General features: G+C 36.6%; 1 protein-coding gene across 2 annotated transcripts; it reads left to right on the plus strand.

Moving 5' to 3' along the window:
• The first annotated feature begins 12,992 nt into the window (after nt 1-12,992).
• Nucleotides 12,993-19,658, plus strand: uevld (UEV and lactate/malate dehyrogenase domains). 2 transcript variants are annotated; one of them, XM_065292439.2, is made up of 12 exons: nt 12,993-13,140; nt 13,307-13,391; nt 13,498-13,563; nt 13,676-13,839; nt 15,862-16,003; nt 16,085-16,173; nt 16,255-16,360; nt 16,473-16,643; nt 16,763-16,936; nt 17,058-17,145; nt 18,096-18,219; nt 19,109-19,648. In XM_065292439.2, the coding sequence occupies exons 1-12, from the start codon at nt 13,099-13,101 to the stop codon at nt 19,271-19,273; spliced, it is 1,416 nt and encodes a 471-aa protein (XP_065148511.1). In that variant the 5' UTR covers nt 12,993-13,098; the 3' UTR covers nt 19,274-19,648. The 2 variants fall into 2 exon arrangements, with proteins under 2 accessions (XP_065148511.1, XP_073669364.1); XM_073813263.1 differs by having other exon boundaries at nt 15,862-16,173; nt 19,109-19,658.
• The last annotated feature ends 401 nt before the right edge of the window (nt 19,659-20,059 follow it).

Genomic DNA, 20,059 nt, shown 5'->3' on the forward strand with positions numbered 1-20,059 from the left:
CATTTATATTTTGCCTTTTCAACTTCACAAACCAACCCAAAGTTTCATGAGTTTGCTGAGTGATGCTGATATAAAGAGACGCAAAAGCTTTAATATGTTAACACATTACTGTTTACATGGGAAAAGTATGTAATAAAAGTATATAATAATCACTATCTGTCATAGTTTAATGGTTTTAGGGGTGGTTTCCCGGACTGGGCTTACTCTAGACCAAGACTAAAATGCATATTTGAGCCTCTTTAATTTCAAAACACCCTGCACTGACATATTTTAACATATATCAGTGCCATTGTTCTTTCTCAAGATGCACACCAGTATATTTTTTTGTAAGGTTTGTTTCTTAAAACGTATTAAACATTGCAAAAAATGACTTTCTTACTTAGTATTTTTGTCTTGTTTTCAGTAAAAATATCTAAAAATTCTTAAAATAAAATGTATTTTCTTGATGATCAAAATGAAAATAAGTCTGTGCATTCTTCCCTCAATTGTTCTGTTTGTTTTGTTTTGAATTTTTTTTGTCTTTGTTCTGTAAAAGAAAAAGCACTAAAATAAATGGTTAAAAAAAAGAATACATAAATAATATATGCCTGTTAACTATTCAGCAGGCAATATCAGATTATTAAAAATATGTATTAATAATAAAAATAAATAAAATAAAATAAAAAATGAAAATAAGTCTAGTTTTTAAACAAAAATATAAAATTTGTGCTTAAAAAAAGCATAAAATAAATACATTAATCTGCCAGTGGAATAAGACAAATTTTCTTGAATTAAGTGTTTATGAAAAAAAGTAAACTTATTTCAAGAAAATTTTTATTATTCCATTGGCAGATTTTTTTTGCTTGCTTTTTTGTCTAAAAACTAGACTTATCTTCCTAGGAAATTTTGCTTATCAAGAAAATCCATCATTTGTACTGAAAACAAGACAAAAATACTAACCTTTCTTAAAAAAAACACCTAAAACCAGCATAAGCTGGTAGCTGGTTTAAGGTGGCAGTAGCTGGTTTAAGCTGGTCCTCACAGCCTGGCAAAGCTGGTCTAGCTGGTGGGTCAACCAGTTTAAAAAGTGATCAAAGTACAGCTAGACCAACTTGCTACACCAGCAAAACCAGCTAAAACCAAGCTGGGAGACCAGCTAAAACCAGCTCACCAGCTTATGCTGGTCTTAGCCGGAATTTTCAGTAGGGTAAGAAAATATTTTTTACAGTGTAATGACTGTATGTATATAAGTAAAACATATTAAAACACTTAACTGACCAGTCAAACATTAAATACACTGAAAAAATTATTCATTTAATTTACTACATTTTTTTAATTAAGTGGTTGCAATCGATTTATTTAAGCTACATTAAAAAAGTTAAATAAAATAAAATAAAAACTTTTGTTTAAATGTAGCTTAAATAAATTGATTGCAACCACTACCTTTAAAAAACTGAGTAAACTGAAAGAATCAATTTTTTTCAGTGTAGTCTCAAACCAAACTTTTACAATTAATTTCTCTCATTATATTGTAGTCCAACATATTTGTTTCGTAGCAATAATATAGTTATATAAGTGTTAGAGAAAATAAATATCCAGTAGTGAAAAATTGTCTTAAAATAATGTAATGACCCTGTGACTTAATTTATATTTGTTTTATAAGGTGGGTAGCAGCGCCACCTACTGCATCTATGTTACTGGCGGGGAAGCGATGCCTCTTAATTGACTAGAGTAGTATAATATTGATTGACTAGGTAACTAGTCAGTGCCAGGTAAAGAGTTAATGTTTGTGTAACCTCTGAAGTCATTTCTGTTGTCAAGGTCACCCTGGCACTATGCTTTGATATGTGACATCATAAAGCCCACGCTCAAGTCATCGCGTGTGGAACAGCACGAGTCGTTCATGCGTCACATCTTAAGTTCGCGCCTCCTGACAGCTGCTGGGTTTCTCCTCCTAAAGGTATTTGTCTTTTATTAATTTATTATTTTTATAGTTTTAAATGCAGGATTGCTTACAGAAGTAACGAAATAGGCCAAAGCAATCATATAAATCAAGTTTTTAGTTGAGCTGTATCTCCAGCAAAAGAAGAAATTAAGTGATTTTAACTGAAGTTCGTGCGTTTCCCCCAACACTGTAGTGAATTATTTTAATCCTTTTATTTAAAATTAATATTATGTACAATTTCATACAAAAATTGCTTTTCGCTAAGTAACTACACTGTTACAACAAAATCATTGTTAAACAATTTTTCGTGAGTCACTAGATGGCAGCACAGACACAATAAAACGAACACAAGTGATTTATTAATAAACAACATCCATTATGAAAGCTCAGAAGCGAGCTTTAATTAATAAAACACTGAAAATACACTAATGGTTAGGGTTTATTTGGATTGTACCATACATCCCTACTGAAAAAAAAAAACTCCTAAAACCAGCATAAACAGGTGGGCTGGTATTAGCTGGTTTTGCTGGTGTAGCAAGCTGGTCTAACTGTGTTTTGGTCACTTTTTAAGCTGGTCTAGCTGAACATAACTGGTCAGGCTGGAAGACCAGCTTAAACCAGCTACTGCCACCTTAAACCAGCTAAAATTCAGTTCATGCTGGTCTTAGCTGGATTATTCAGTAGGGTTAATACAGTAGGTAGATAGAAATGAATTACGGTTTTCTCAGTCTCTTGGAGCATTTCTCAGATCAGAAATTCATTTTTCAAAACACTTTGTTCAACCTTCACATCATCAAGTCAGTTGTGCATAACATATAAGCGAATTCTCATTTTTTTTTGACAAATTGTAAATGCTTTGATACAATCCTGCAGTTGATCATGTAAACTTTTCTGCTGTTTGCGACATTTTCAATTGCTTATGTCATTTTTCTGTCAAAATACATTATACTGGTTTCTGTTGAATAGTCTTACATCTATTTAAGGCATGTAATGCAGAATGGTTGACCTTTTTGTGATAATCTGTTACTGTAAGCATGTTTTCCATAGGGTTTGTAGTCTTTTGTAAATGTGAACTGAATTGATAAATTGGACACTTAAAGTGCATCATCCGCATACTGAAAGTACACTTTATTTTTACTTTATTTTTTGGGTATTTTAAGTGTGAACACTACTTACACTGTTTATACTAGAAAATGGCTTAGAATAGTGCATAGGTGTGTGATTTGGGACACACATTTCAAGTCCTATTTGATAATCAAAATATTGTCAGTGTATTAAACATTTCAGGAAAAATGTTTAAAACCTTTCAAAATAAGAGACTTCATCCTATTGACAATGAAACCAGTGCTATAGTGAATAATGTTGTATTTTTATATTGTATATTGATGTTGAGTGTTTCTGCATTAAGTTCTAAATGAGAGCTGAGTTGCCGTGGCAACCGTGACCCATCATCAGTCAACAAACAGCAGCACCAAACTCTCATCTCTCTCAACTCTTCTCTTTTATTGTAAAAGGTTAGTAGAAATTATTACATTTCAGAGAAAAAACATTGTAATTCACACGCTTTAATGTCAAAGTAAAGTTTTTATCGAATATTTAGTAACACTTTAACTTTAACATTAATAAATCCATCAACTAACATCAACCAACAATCAACTATATAGCTTTTCAGCATGTATTAATTCTTGTTAATGTTAGTTAATGTCAATACAGTTATTCATGTTAGTTCATGGTGCATTAATTACAATTTTTCTCAGTTGTTTTGGAGTTTTAAATGTATGCGTGCATGATGTGATGCCCGGCAAAAGCCTGTAACTTATTCAAAATCCTTAGTTCATCTCTCAAAAGTAATTTTTACATCAGTGAACATGTCAATGCCATCAAAATAGCAAATCTGTGTTTCATTTTTATGAACAAGACAGTCAAATGTTGTCAATTTACCAAGTGTACCTAAACAATTATAAGTGTGAGTATTTTCTGATGTAAACTGTGATGAATTCACCTTTTTACCATTTTTAATGCTTAATTGTATATTGGACAATTATTATAATAATCTGCATGATAAAAAATTAATTTCTAATCTGAGAAATGCTCCAGAGAGACTGAGAAAAACTGTAATAAGTAAAAAATGTATTATATACAGTCATGTGATAAAGACAAATGCAATTTTGCATCTCCAGTTCATCTAACCTGCATGTTTTTACCTGTAGGAGGAGACCGTCTGACTCTTATAATAAAGGTAAGTGTGCAGTTTTATAGTCTTAGCAGTATTTTATAAAACATCACTGTAAACACACAAAGAAGACTTAGTAAGAAAAAATCCATTAATAGTTCAAGTTTATTGGTTAGTTAAGTGGTCACATTTGACAGTTTAGGCTAAAAAAAGTCCAATGAAGCTCAACACCCAGCTTTACGACAGCAGGAGTTCAACATGCTTGAGCGCCACATGATTCATGTTGATTTTAGATACTTCCAGAAAGTTGATAGCAGGCCAATCAAAAACACTGAATTAGAGGCAACAAACTTTAATTTTTGGATTAAAAAATGCATTGATATACATTATTTATATAACACACCGATATGTGTATATACACAGCAAAACCCCCATTGTTAAATTACCACTCTTAGGTCCGGTTTTACAGACAAGGGTTAGCTAAAGCCAGGACTAGGCCTTAGTTAAATTAAGTTGTTAAAACATCTTTTATAAACATGCCTTAGAAAAAGATGCTACTGGTGTTTATCTTCAGACAAATCAATGGCGCTGGCATATTTTAAGATCTGTTATTTTCAGTTGAGACTCAAACAAATGTTTTAATCTAATCTGTTTAATACTTTATATTTGCCTTCAACTACTAAAATGTATTAATAGAAACACATTAAATATATAAATTACTTTAAAAAACCCAACATGTAATACTCATTTTAACCTATTTGGACTAATTTTGAATGTCCATCAGGCTGATTTTGTTTCACAGATCTGGCAACCATGTTTATAATCACATAATTTTATAATCTACTGATTAAAGACTTGTTTATCACGTTTAAACCTTGGCGAAAAGTGCACATACAAAAAAAATAATCAAAGTAATCAATATGACAAATTAAAATCACAAATGCAAATGTCTGGTTAACATGACCTCTGCCTGCAACGTTCATTGACACGAGCTAAATAGTTTTCTGTGGCAAAATATGGCTAAAATAACTTATTACTCTAATAATAGCTTACCTTTAGCACATTTTGGCAGACAAAACATTGATTAAAATGAAGAGAGAAATTATATGAAATGAAATTCGCAAACTAAACTTAAATTAAATTAGAAAATTATGTCTGACCCTCTCTATTTCTCTCATCATGATGACCTTCGGATCCATTACAACGCGTTTAAAATTACAGTCTGAACATTACAGTCAAAACATTACAACATTACAACAATATTCAAACCCAACAATACTCAAACATAAAACAGACATTCTGTATTAGGATACATGTTAAAAACAATCTGATAAAGCGTTTATTATAGTTGGGTGCACTAAGATTATAAAAATCACTTTCACACCACAGACAAAATCAACGCATTTCAATGAGGCTGACTTAAGGAGCAACAAGGTATGTGAAATATCTATCTATCTATCTATCTATCTATCTATCTATCTATCTGTCTGTCTGTCTGTCTGTCTGTCTGTCTGTCTGTCTGTCTGTCTGTCTGTCTGTCTGTCTGTCTGTCTGTCTGTCTGTCTGTCCGTCTGTCCGTCTGTCTGTCTGTATATCTATCTGTCTGTCTGTCTGTCTGTCTGTCCGTCTGTCCGTCTGTCTGTCTGTATATCTATCTGTCAGTCTGTCTGTCTGTCTATCTATCTATCTGTCTGTCTAACACTTCTTCTTCTCTACAATTCTTTACTATGATTATAATCCAGCCCAATAAGTCCCACTCTTAGTGATTTGTTTACGATGTATCTGGTGCAGTGTCGATAAGCCCCTGTGTTTCTCTGTAAGCTACCACTTGTTAGATGAATCAAAGTCTACGCCATGGTGAGTTCTCCACTAGGCTTGTACCGCTGAACTGACTCGAGTCTGTCTCAGTCGGGGTGCTGTGGTAGTCCACTCTTTCTGCACCTTAGGCAGCAAAATGCAGTGTGGCCTCTGCCATCGGGCACTCCAATCGCTAACCGTGCCAACTGACATAAATGTCCTAGTGGCTGTGCCAGTTGGTGGGTGACACTTTTGAGTGCTGCCCGGATGTGTTAGAGGCGTGACTGTTGAGCAGTCGAGGTGGGGAGGGCAGACGGCCCAGCGCTCTTGGCTGCGTGCTCAGGGAAGCGCCTTGTCTGTGGGTTCCACCTGGGTAGCCTTAAATAGTCAACAAGTGTAGTGAAAGAGATTCACTTTTTCTCCCCTTTGTAGCCACTAGAGGCACCAGATGTAAGGTAGCATTCCCTATCCTTCAAAGGTCTATCTATCTATCTCTAGCACAACTAATGTGCAGATTAAAGCAATACACAAAAAAGATGCTAGAGGCTCGGCCTCGGTGGTCCGGTTTGGCGCCGATGGTGATACAAGAGTCTCTAGCACAAAGAAGATGCAAGAGGCTTGGCTGCGGCTTTGCCGCGGTTAGTCGCTAGCATGACTAACATTCAGATTAAAGCAATACACAAAAAAGATGCTAGAGGCTCGGCCTCGGTGGTCCGGTTTGGCGCCGATGGTGATACAAGAGTCTCTAGCACAAAAAAGATGCTAGAGGCTTGGCTGCGGCTCTGCCGCGGTTAGTCGCTAGCATGACTAACATGCAGATTAAAGCAATACACAAAAAAAGATGCTAGAGGCTCGGCCTCGGTGGTCCGGTTTGGCGCCGACGGTGATACAAGAGTCTCTAGCACAAAAAAGATGCTAGAGGCTTGGCTGCGGCTTTGCCGCGGTTAGTCGCTAGCATGACTAACATTCAGATTAAAGCAATACACAAAAAAGATGCTAGAGGCTCGGCCTCGGTGGTCCGGTTTGGCGCCGATGGTGATACAAGAGTCTCTAGCACAAAAAAGATGCTAGAGGCTTGGCTGCGGCTCTGCCGCGGTTAGTCGCTAGCATGACTAACATGCAGAGTAAAGCAATACACAAAAAAAGATGCTAGAGGCTCGGCCTCGGTGGTCCGGTTTGGCGCCGACGGTGATACAAGAGTCTCTAGCACAAAAAAGATGCTAGAGGCTTGGCTGCGGCTCTGCCGCGGTTAGTCGCTAGCATGACTAACATTCAGAGTAAAGCAATACACAAAAAAAGATGCTAGAGGCTCGGCCTCGGTGGTCCGGTTTGGCGCCGACGGTGATACAAGAGTCTCTAGCACAAAAAAGATGCTAGAGGCTTGGCTGCGGCACTGCCCCGGTTAGTCGCTAGCGTGACTAACATGCAGATTAAAGCAATACACAAAAAAGATGCTAGAGACTCGGCCTCGGTGGTCCGGTTTGGCGCCGACGGTGATACAAGAGTCTCTAGCACAAAAAAGATGCTAGAGGCTTGGCTGCGGCTCTGCCGCGGTTAGTCGCTAGCATGACTAACATTCAGATTAAAGCAATACACAAAAAAAGATGCTAGAGGCTCGGCCTCGGTGGTCCGGTTTGGCGCCGACGGTGATACAAGAGTCTCTAGCACAAAAAAGATGCTAGAGGCTTGGCTGCGGCTCTGCCGCGGTTAGTCGCTAGCATGCCTAACATGCAGATTAAAGCAATACACAAAAAAAGATGCTAGAGGCTCGGCCTCGGTGGTCCGGTTTGGCGCCGATGGTGATACAAGAGTCTCTAGCACAAAAAAGATGCTAGAGGCTTGGCTGCGGCTCTGCCACGGTTAGTCGCTAGCATGCCTAACATGCAGATTAAAGCAATACACAAAAAAAGATGCTAGAGGCTCGGCCTCGGTGGTCCGGTTTGGCGCCGACGGTGATACAAGAGTCTCTAGCACAAAAAAGATGCTAGAGGCTTGGCTGCGGCTCTGCCACGGTTAGTCGCTAGCATGACTAACATTCAGATTAAGGCAATACACAAAAAAGATGCTAAAGGCTCGGCCGCGGTTGGTCGCTAGCACGACTAACATGCAGATTAAAGCAATGCACCAAAAAATGCTAGAGGCTTGGCCGCGGTACTCCATGACGGCGACCACGGTGACGTGAGTCTCTAGCACAACTGACATACTAACTAAAAAGATCTGCAAAGAAGACGCTACAGGCTCGGCCGTGGTACTCCATTATGGCAACCACGGTGACAGGAGTCTCTAGCACAATTGACATACTGACTAAAAAGATCTGCGAAGAAGACGCTACAGGCTCGGCCGTGGTACTCCATGACGGCGACCACGGTGACTTGAGTCTCTAGCATGACTGACATACTGACTAAAAAGATCTGCAAAGAAGACGCTACAGGCTCGGCCATGGTACTCCATGACGGCAACCACGGTGACTTGAGTCTCTAGCATGACTGACATACTGACTAAAAAGATCTGCAAAGAAGACGCTACAGGCTCGGCCATGGTACTCCATGACGGCAACCACGGTGACTTGAGTCTCTAGCACGGCTGACATACTGACTTAAAGATCTGCAAAGAAGACGCTACAGGCTCGGCCATGGTACTCCATGACGGCGACCACGGTGACTTGAGTCTCTAGCATGACTGACATACTGACTAAAAAGATCTGCAAAGAAGACACTACAGGCTCGGCCGTGGTACTCCATGATGGTGACCACGGTGAAGTGAGTCTCTAGCACGACTGACATACTGACTAAAAAGATCTGCAAAGAAGACGCTACAGGCTCGGCCGTGGTACTCCATGATGGTGACCACGGTGAAGTGAGTCTCTAGCACGACTGACATACTGACTTAAAGATCTGTGAAGAAGACGCTACAGGCTCGGCCGTGGTACTCCATGACGGCGACCACGGTGACTTGAGTCTCTAGCACAACTGAAATACTGGCTAAAAAGATCTGCGAAGAAGACGCTACAGACCTGGCCATGGTACTCCATGACGGCGATCACGGTGACTTGAGTCTCTAGCACGACTGACATACTGAGTAAAAAGATCTGCGAAGAAGACGCTACAGGCTCGGCCGTGGGTGACCACAGCTGTTGGAGCCTCGGGTGCAACAATATTGAACGGTATGTGAAAAATCAATCCATCTGTCTATATGTCTATCCGTATGTCTGTCTGTCTGTCTCTTCGTCTGTCAGTTGATCTGTCGGTCCATCCGTCCCTCTTTCTTTCCGTCTGTCTATCTGTCTTTCTTTTTTTTTGTCTGTCTGTCTGTCTTTCTGTCTATCTGTCTGTCTGCCTGCCTGTCTTTCTGTCCATCTGTCTGTCTGTTTGTCTGTCTGTCTGTCTGTTTGTCCATCTATCTGTCTGTCTGTCTCTTCGTCTGTCAGTCCATCTGTCAGTCCATCCATCTGTCTTTCTTTCCGTCTGTCTATCTGTCTGTCTGTCTCTCCGTCTGTCAGTCCATCTGTCGGTCCATCCGTCCTTCTTTCTTTCCGTCTGTCTATCTGTCTTTCTTTCTTTTTGTCTGTCTGTCTGTCTTTCTGTCTATCTGTCTGTCTGCCTGTCTTTCTGTCCATCTGTCTGTCTGTATGTCTGTTTGTCCATCTATCTGTCTATCTGTCTCTTCGTCTGTCAGTCCATCTGTCGGTCCATCCATCCGTCTTTCTTTCCGTCTGTCTGTCTGTCTGTCTGTCTTTCTTTCTGTCTGTCTGTCTGTCTGTCTCTTCGTCTGTCAGTCCATCTGTCGGTCCATCCATCCATCCCTCTTTCTTTCCGTCTGTCTGTCTGTCTGTCTTTCTGTCCATCTGTCTGTCTTTATGTCTGTCTGTTTGTCTTTCCGTCCATCTGTCTCTCTGTTTTTCTGTCTGTCTGTCTGTCCGTCTATCTGTCTGTCTGTCTGTCTGTCTGTCTGTCCGTCTATCTGTCTGTCTGTCTGTCTGTCTGTCTGTCTCTTCGTCTGTCAGTCCATCTGTCAGTCCATCCATCCATCCGTCTTTCTTTCCGTCTGTCTGTCCGTCTATCTGTATGTCTGTATGTCTATCTGTCTGTTTGTCTTTCCGTCCATCTGTCTGTCTGTCTGTCTTTCTTTCTGTCTGTCTGTCTGTCCGTCTATCTGTCTGTCTGTCTCTTCGTCTGTCAGTCCATCTGTCGGTCCATCCATTCGTCTTTCTTTCCGTCTGTCTGTCTGTCTTTCTGTCCATCTGTCTGTCTTTTTGTCTGTCTGTCTGTCTTTCTTTCCCTCATCTGTCTGTCTGTCTTTCTGTCTGTCTGTCCGTCTATCTGTCTGTCTGTATGTCTTTCTTTCTGTCTCTTCGTCTGTCGTCCATCTATCGGTCCATCCATCCATCTTTCCGTCTGTCTGTCTGTCTGTCTTTCTTTCTTTCTTTCTGTCTGTCTGTCTGTCCGTCTATCTGTCTATCTGTATGTCTGTCTGTCTGTCTCTTCGTCTGTCAGTCCATCTGTAGGTCCATCCATCCGTCTTTCTTTCCGTCTTTCTTTCCGTCTTTCTTTCCGTCTGTCTGTCTGTCTGTCTGTCTGTCTGTCTTTCCGTCCATCTGTCTGTCTGTCTTTCTGTCTGTCTGTCTGTTTGTCTATCTAACCAGTATCCAAACCAGTCAAAGACAGCGATGTGAGGACATCAACATGAAATAAAGTAAGATTAAGAATATTATGTTTATTATTCATCTTTGTTCAATTTGATTTGCATTATTGAATGTATCTAATTTGCTAAGTCTTGTAAATTGTGTCTTTTTTGAAGAAGAAGAAGAAAACAAGAAGTAAAGCGCTCTCAATGCGAATCAAACTACTGCTCGACTGAGGAGTTGAAGAGAAAAGGGCAGCTCCACAATCCTTAAATTTTTGTAAGCTCAAATTCCTTTAATGAAATAACCCACAAAGTTTTTTTTCCTATTTCTCCCGTTTCTCTTTTTTTGTTTTGTAACAAAGTATTTTTACTTTTATTTTGTAGAAGGCAGTCTGTCGGCTACACAACTTGGAGGCAAATTGTCGGCTACACAACTCGGAGGCAAATTGCACTATCACCAGGAGCAAAGGTATGGATGAAAGATAAAGCCTAAAATGCATTCTGTTGTTTACAAAGCAAATAAACGTATTGTTTCAATCAAATAAATTTTGCTTCTATAGATTAAGTTCAACACATAAGGTCACCTCAGTTTTAGTGGGAGCACTGGCTACAAACTTGGAATTGAAGGCCTTGATAAAAATTCCTTTGGAAAGTCATTTTCATTATTTCTATTTTGGCTATTTCTGTATAGTTATGTTGTGTCTATTTATGCTTTTAACAAACCCAATCACTTGTTTCTAGTGGCCTGCAAGACATTACCAACCTAACCGGTGTGGCCGCAGCACGGAGTCACCAGAGGAGAAAGAGGTAAGAAAGGTTAGAATTAGTTTCTGTTTTATTTATTTCTGTTGCATTATTATAAACTGTACTGATGTTCAGTTTTGTTTTCAGCTCTTGAAGTCAAACCCAGTGTACTGGCTGTGGACAAAGTGTGTTTCTGAAGGGGAATCACCGCTAACATGATGTCAGATGAAGAAGACAATGCTGTTGATGAAGTGTCGGGTGGATTGTGAGACCTTCATCGTTCTTCAGCCAGGCGCTCCGCAATCTGTGTGCTAAGCTGCAGCTGCGACTGTGTGTGTTCGAGCTATGCAGCGTTGCATCAAAGTCTGCTATCTGAATTACTGCCACCGCTTACCTACGACCCCGAGGCAACAAAATAAACACATTTGATGCCAAATGTGATCCCAAGAACATAATTTCTTGCTTTTTTAACTTTTTGTGTGTTTAGTTTTCCTATGCTTTATAAATAAAACTTTTACATTTTATCAACATGTTTCTCTCTAATGTCTGTTTTCTTTCCCTAACATATATATATATGTAACCAAGGCTATACGTTACATAGTCTTTATAATATTAGTCTTTATGACACATATATTGTTATAATATATAATATATAATATATCTAATATAAACCGTAATTTTATTAAAATATAAAAATTACAAGCTATTGAAATTTGCAAATATCATTAAATCTAATGGTCCGACTGCACACTTATAGAAACTTAATTGTTTTCTTGCTCACTATTGCCAAATGTAATAGTGTTGTACATGTTTTCTGTATTTTATGGTATTTAGGGTCTGTCACATACATCTACACTGCAAAAAATGATTTTCAAGTAAAAATATTTGAAAATTCTTAAATTAAGATGCTTTTTCTTGATGAGCAAAACGACCCAAGAAAATAAGTCTAGTTTTTAGACCAAATATCAAATTTAAGTGATTTTGTGCATAAAACAAGCAAAATAATCTGCCAATGGGGTAAGCAAAAAATCTTGAAAAATTTTCTTAAACACTAAATTCAAGAAAAATGCAAAAAAGTTACCCCATTGGCAGATTTTTTGCTTGTTTTATGCACAAAATCACTTAAATTTGATATCTTTGGTCTAAAAACTAGACTTATTTTTTTGGGTCGTTTTGCTCATCAAAAAAAAGCTTCTTTGTGTAAGAATTTTTTTTTATATTTTTACTGAAAACAAGACAAAAATACTAAGAATTATTTTCTTGAAAATATTTTTTGCAGTGTAGCTTACATTATAATTTTTTGTTTTTGTTTTGTAAGATTAATTTGATACTGTCTTTTAATGCTAACTTGCTAAATGCCTTTTAGTCTGGCTAACTTACTTACTTTAAATTTAGTAACACAAAAATAAATTTGAAATGCATAATCGCTTAAAAACAATATTCATTTATTGTTGCAAATACATTCCTGCTGACAATATTTTTATTGCTAGTGTTGCTAATGTTTAACTTACAAAACATTTGCTATGAGTATTTTTTTAATTGCACTATAAAATGAACAGTCCAATGACAATCTGTTATATAAGATGGTTTTTGTGGTTGGGTCAATAAAAACAGTCAAAAGCTGGACTGTAATTTAATTCTGCATTGCCGTTTATTTTTTTGCATTTGAAGTTGAAGGACTTTTATTTTGACAGTGCATACAGATATTCACAAACGCGTTTCTCCTCAGCTTGCCGTAGCTGCGATCAGCTGAACTGTATTTGCGGAAGTTTTGTCGTTATTGCCGGTTGAAATTAAACACATCTAACTTTTCTTACAGCTGGTTTAGAGATAAAGTATGGATTTTAACTCTGAGTCTATTAAGAAAATCCTCTCAAAGGTTGGTTTCGCGTTTTAACAACGAATCCGTCTTTAATAACGTTAGTTGAAATGAATAAGGTGTTGTTGAATACTGGTTAAACCTGTTTGATAGTTCAGTCATTGTATAAGAAATCACTAATTTTTTTAATATTATCACTTAAATATGTGTTTTTTTACTTTACTAGTATAAATTTCGTGATGTCGCTATTGAAGAGCTACAAAAAGTCTCTCGCCTTCACCCTGACATGATAGTTAAACATGGGACATACAGTGAGTCATTCTGATACACATCACGATTTAGTTTATTGTTTATGTGATGTTATCGGCATTATTTTTATAATGTTATTGTAATTTTATATGTGGTTATATTTTACAGCATTTACGGACAGTTCACAGAAAGATCTGCTTAAGATAATTGGAAACATCCCTATTAGATACCACGGTAAAACTCCTAAATCACTTTTTCCCAAGAACAGATGTCCCGGTTAAAACTTGATGGTGTTGATTTTAAATGGCCCTTATGTGTCACTATATGACTGATTTTGTGTTTACAGGACACTCATATAACCTGCCTATCCTGCTTTGGCTCTTGGATTCTTTTCCTTTCACGCCTCCCATCTGCTTCCTGCGACCAACCTCCAGCATGGTCATACGAGAGGGAAAACACGTGGATTCAAAGGGAAGAATATACCTGCCGGGTTTACATAACTGGGATCATGTAAGAGATCTTCACTGTAATGATTCATATTGAAAATAGGTGGAAAAGTTTCAATTGGTTCACTTTAAAGGGGTCATATAAGGAACAATCTGAATTTATTTAATCCTTCGGGATATAAAAAGTTAGACGTGGTATCTTCCCTGTCCAATATATATGTGACCCTGGACTACAAAACCTAAGGGTCATAAAGGTCAGCTTTTTGAAATTAAGATAATCTGAAAGCTGAATAAATAAACTTGTCATTGTTGTATTGGTTAAGAAATAAGCTTTTCATTTGTTTGTTAGTAGTATAGGACAATATTTGGCCAATATTTGAATATTATTGAGTATTGATTATATTTATCATATTACTTATGATAAATACATTTTTGATTTATTTACCGTACAAAATATCTTCATGGATAATGATTTTTACTAGGGCTGTCATACGATTAATCGTGATGAATTGCTAATAGGAATGCTTAAGGATTAATCACGATTAATCTATAGCAGAATAAAAGTTTTTGTTTACATCATATATGTGTGTGTGTGTGTGTGTGTGAACTGTGTATAATAACTTTGTATAGATAAATGCACACACATGCATGTGTATATATTTAAGAAATGTTTACATGTGTATATATATTTGTATATTTATGTATAATTTATATTATATATAAATATAAATACTTCATATATAAATATATAATTTTTTCTTAAAATTATACATTTTTATAAAAATTATACATATTTATTTATATACATAATTATTATACACAGTTCACACACATATATGATGTAAACAAAATCTTTTATTCTGCTATAGATTAATTGCAATTAATCGCTATGCATTCCTTATCGATACAAAATAAAAGTTTGTGTTTGCGTAATATATATGTGTGTGTTTCCTGTGTGTAATTATAATGTAATATTTAGGGATGCACCGATACCGATACTGGTATCGGCCTCAATACCACATTTTCTAAAGTACTCGTACTCGTTAAAAGTCCCCCGATACCTGCAATCGATACCACGGTCTGAGAAATGTCTATGTTTGAGCGGCGTGTAAGGGGTTAATGCCTCTTGTGTTGTCCAAAGAGGCAGAGTTTACAACAAACTGGAAAACTAGTCCTTTGTTTTTTTGTTAAATTATATGACTAAAGCTTTTACCTGTAAATTTAAATCATGTTTTTTTTATTAAGTACTCTGTATCGGTATCGGCAAGTACTGAAATGCAAGTACTCGTACTTGTATTCCAAAAAAGTGGTATCGGTGGCTCCCTAGTAATATTTATAAATACACATTCATGTATGTACTTAAGAAACATTTATGTATGTATGTATGTATGTATGTATATATATATGTATGTATGTATGTATGTATGTATGTATGTATGTATGTATGTATGTATATATATGTATATATATATTTGTATATATATATGTATATATGTATATATGTATATGTATTATATATATTATATTTATATATTATATATGTATATGTATTATATATATTATATTTATATATAAATTAAAAAATAATGTATACATTTAAGAAAAAAAAATATATATATATGTGTGTGTGTGTATTAAATAAGAAGAATAATTACAGACATGACACGTATATATTGCAAACACAAACTTTGTATGTGATTAATCGCGATTAATCATTTGACAGCCCTAATTTTTACTTAATTTCCTAATAATTTTTGGCATAAAAGAAAAAAACGACAATTTTGACCCATGCAATGATTGTTTTATTGCTTACATATACCCATACGACTTAAGACTGATTTTGTGGACCAGGATCACATATATGTAGTTTGTAATGTAAACATATAAATATCAACACAGAGCCATCCCACATTTGCATTTAAAAGATAAAAAAATATTTTGCTCAAAAAGTACTAAAATTATTTTAGAAAAAAGTATGATGACCTCTTTTAAGTAATACATAAATAACTACATTAAATATAATCATGAATCATGAATTATATTTTAACTAAAAACTTTTTTCTTTATTGTCACGTCACCGTTGTAGCCCAAGTCATCTGTAATAGGTCTCCTAGCGGAGATGATTGCTAAATTCGAAGAGGAACCTCCCCTGGGCACGAAATCTTCTGGACCTGGTGAAAATCCTAATGATCTACTGGCCTATGTGTCAAATCTCTCGCTTAATGAAGGTTTGTCGCAATGCATTTTCTTCCATTCCAATTTATGTAACACTTTTAAGGAATTCAAACTCACCTGTAATGACTCTACAGGTGGGAGTCGGCCTGACCAAGCGGTTAAAGTCTCTGTGATTGGTGGGGGAGATTTAGGAGTAGCTACTGTGTTAAGTATAATGGCGAAGGTAACTTTGTTGGTCTGTTTAGATAAAAATAGCATACGAGTTAATGACTACACTTAGTGACTGAGCTGTTTTCCGTCACAGAGCAGTGTTGACAAACTGGTTTTGATTGACAGCCCTGAGTGTTCAAACAAAGGAGGCACGACGGATTTGGAGATATTCAGTTTACCAAACGTCGAGGTCTCTAAAGGTGCTTTTATTATTATTATCATCACATTCATAAGTTTATCATGTAAAGAATAACTGAGCCGTCAATCACATTAATCATTAATCAATGTGTGTTTTTCTTCTCTATTTCATAGACCTGGCAGCGTCGGCAGAGTCTAAGGTGGTGATCGTCACTGCGAACGCTTGGAATGATGAGCAGTCGTATGTAAGTGTGGTTCAAACCAATGTGGACATGTACCGCTCCATCATCCCTCGCCTTGCCCAGCTAAGTCCAAATGCCATCCTGCTTATTGCGTCTCAACCAGGTTAGCACACATAGAGATCTGTTTTGATATACTGTACAACGCTTGAGATGTTTGAGTCTTCAATACAACAATTGACCAATCCAAATCAAGCCTTTTGTGCTGACCATGTGTTTTAACAGTGGATGTTATGACACACGTGGCTTGGAGACAAAGTCATCTGCTGCCAAATCAAGTTATCGGGGTGGGCTGTAACCTCGACTCCCAAAGGCTGTCTCATATCATCAACATTTCACTACTGGCCAACAACGCAGGCAAGCAGGCATGGGTCATCGGAGAACTTTCAGAAAACAAAGGTGAGTGGATCACAAATTTGTGACAGATTTAAACGTGTCCTTCTGCTTTCTGAAAAGCACAATATTAGCTGTTTTTGGTGTTAAATAATACATATGATTATTCTCTCTGATTGTATATCAGTGGCGGTGTGGGGTGATGTAAAACCAGGGACTGACCAACTACAAGGATTAACCCCAGTGTCCAACTCCACCAAACCCTTGATGGACAGGTAATGAGTTTGAGATACAGTCGGGTGATTCTCACGAAATCCAGATTTAGAAGGTGTCCAGAATCAAAAATTTTAAAAAGCCCTTGAAGCCATAAGATTAAGGTCTGAACTTACTATAACCATTATTTTTAGAGGATTAAAAACATATTTTCTATAGAATTATTTACATTTTTTTTAGATTATCATTATCAAAAATGATCATTACCACAACATGATATTTCATTAAATATATGCATTTACAAACTCATGTTTCGGTAATGAGAACTAAAAAGTTGTCTAGGTACTATGACAAACAAAATTTTATCTATCATCTGGAGAGAAAAAATAAGAACTGCTTACCTGGTAGCCATCTTGAGTGTCACAGTCAATTATGTCCCTTCCAACTATTTTTTTTTTTTTAATGTTAGTTCCTTGAGGGCTTAAACAAGGATTGAAAATTGTTGCGGAGCGTGAGAAAATTGGTCTTTGAACACATTTATATTCCTTATTATTGTCTCTACATTTACCAATGATCACCAAATACCACATGTTTCTTTACTGTAAATGTTTATAGTATAACATGCACTGAAGCTTTTTATTTTTTGGATTTTTTAATTATAAATATTTCCATGTCAAAGAACCCAAATCCAGTCATGGACACGTTGCGGTAATGAAAATGTTCCCCTTAAATGTGGAAAAAACAACCAAATTGGTTTGTATGATGTCATTTGAAATCATGTTCAAAATAGTACATGAAGAGATGTTTGTAACTCTTACTTTGCATTTACTTTTTTATCAAAATGTTTAATGACACACAAGTCTAATTTCGCGAGAATCACCCAGTCGCAACAATTCAAAGCTATTTATTATATTATCCCAAATGTCAGAAATGCAGTCGAGTGTGTTTATTTTAAATGTATAGTTTATAATCATAAATTGTAAACTGTGAGGTGTCTGTGTTACGTTCACAGGGCGTTAGAGATGCTGAAGGGCAGAGGTCAGAGGTCATGGTCGGTTGGATTGTCCATTGCTGACATCACTCACAGCATCATAACAGACCAAAAGAAAATACACTCCGTCACAACTTTGGCTGAGGTATGAGACTGTCAACAACCATTTTACGGGGACATTTCACAATACTTTTTTTAAGATGTCAAATAAATCTTTGGGGTCTCCAGAGTACGTATGTGAAGTTCTAGCCCAAACTTCATAGATAATTTATTATATCATGTTAAAATTGACTTTTTGTAGGTGTGAACAAAAATGTGCCGTTTTGGGTGTGTCCTTTAAAATGCAAATGAGTTGATCTCTTCACTAAATGACAGTGCCGTGGTTAGATAGTGCAGATTAAGGGGCGGAATTATCCCCTTCTGACATCACAAGGGGAGCCAGATTTCAATGAGCTATTTTTTTACATGCTTGCAGAGAATGGTTTACCCAAACTAAGTTACTGGGTTGATCTTTTTCACATTTTCTAGGTTGATAGAAGCACTGGGGACCCAATTATAGCACTCAAGTCTTTCCCCGCCATTGACAAGTTATTTATACATTTTTAGAATAAAATTTTCCTGGAAGGCATTTTGTGAAAATCACAAAAAATGCTGGCGAGGAATGTGTTAAACATGGAAAAAGTCAGATTTTCATGATCTGTCCCCTTTAAGGATTACTGGATTCCTTTAAAGTCGCTGTTTAATGATGGAAAATAGCAGTAAATTGATACACTGTGAATTGATTGGATATAGAAAAGTAGGCGTTTCATTTAGAAATTAAACTCGCAGCAGACTCACATTTGGAGGGGGCGGAGTTAAGGGATGCTCCGATTTCCACAAGAGGGCGGAAGTAAATGTTTTTTAGATTTTGATTAAAGTTTATGAGGACACATAAATAAAAAATAATTATGACCCACGGGGGACTTTCATGGGGACTTTAATGGCAAATATCATCACTCAAAGGTTAATCATCTCTAATCTCTTCTTTAATTCAGGGATGGGGTGGAATCGGCTCCAAAGTGTTTCTCAGCTTGCCCTGCATCATCGGAGAAAACGGCTCAATCAGAATAGCCGGAGTGTCTTTGGGTCCAGAAGATGAAATGAAGCTGAGGGAAAGTGTAGCAACTCAGGTCAACCTCTTCATGCAACTCAGATTGTAGCTTCACGATTGGACAAGACATTTAGGTCACCTCTTCAGATGCTTTCCGTTTTCTCTTCAGCCGATTGCATCTTCTCTCTACCTCTGTTCTTTAATACTCCAGCATCACATAAAGACACGGTTTCATCCTTCTTGCACTGACCCTTCATCTTCACTGTAAAGTGGATCTCTTCCATTCGACAGCAATAGCACTACCTGTGTGTTTACTTTGATATGTCATGACAAATCTATCTGTATTTTAAGAACAAGCCGTTCTATTTAAAAGATTACTCCATTTTCATTAAAAATATTATATATATATATATAATTTACTCACCCCCATGTCATCCAAGATGTTTATGTCTGTCTTTGTTCCGTCGAAAAGATATTAAGTGTTTTAAGGAAAACATTCCAGGATTTTTCCCCATATAGTGAACTTAGAGGACCTCAACGCTTTACACCACTGCAAAAAATTATTTTCAAGAAAAAAAATTCTTAGTATTTTTGTCTTGTTTTCAGTAAAAATATTAACAAAATTCTTAAATTAAGATGCTTTTTCTTGATGAGCAAAACAACCCAAGAAAATAAGTTTAGTTTTTAGACCAAAAATATCAAATTTAAGTGATTTTGTGCATAAAACAAGCCAAAAAAATCTGCCAATGGGGTAAGCAAAAAATCTTGAACATTTTTGTTAAACACTAAATTCAAGAAAAATTTGCTTACCCCATTGGCAGATTTTTTTGCTTGTTTTATGCACAAAATCACTTAAATTTGACATTTTTGGTCTAAAAACTAGACTTATTTTCTT

Source organism: Paramisgurnus dabryanus, chromosome 23 (genome assembly GCF_030506205.2).
Source record: "Paramisgurnus dabryanus chromosome 23, PD_genome_1.1, whole genome shotgun sequence".
Lineage (NCBI taxonomy): Eukaryota > Metazoa > Chordata > Actinopteri > Cypriniformes > Cobitidae > Paramisgurnus > Paramisgurnus dabryanus.

Excerpts from the sequence above, each read along its gene's own strand:
- uevld (XM_073813263.1), top strand. The coding sequence starts at position 13,099 with ATGGATTTTAACTCTGAGTCTATTAAGAAAATCCTCTCAAAG. Across the intron at positions 16,361-16,472 it reads AAACGTCGAGGTCTCTAAAG|ACCTGGCAGCGTCGGCAGAG; the intron begins GTGCTTTTATTA and ends TCTATTTCATAG. Across the intron at positions 18,220-19,108 it reads CCGTCACAACTTTGGCTGAG|GGATGGGGTGGAATCGGCTC; the intron begins GTATGAGACTGT and ends TCTTTAATTCAG.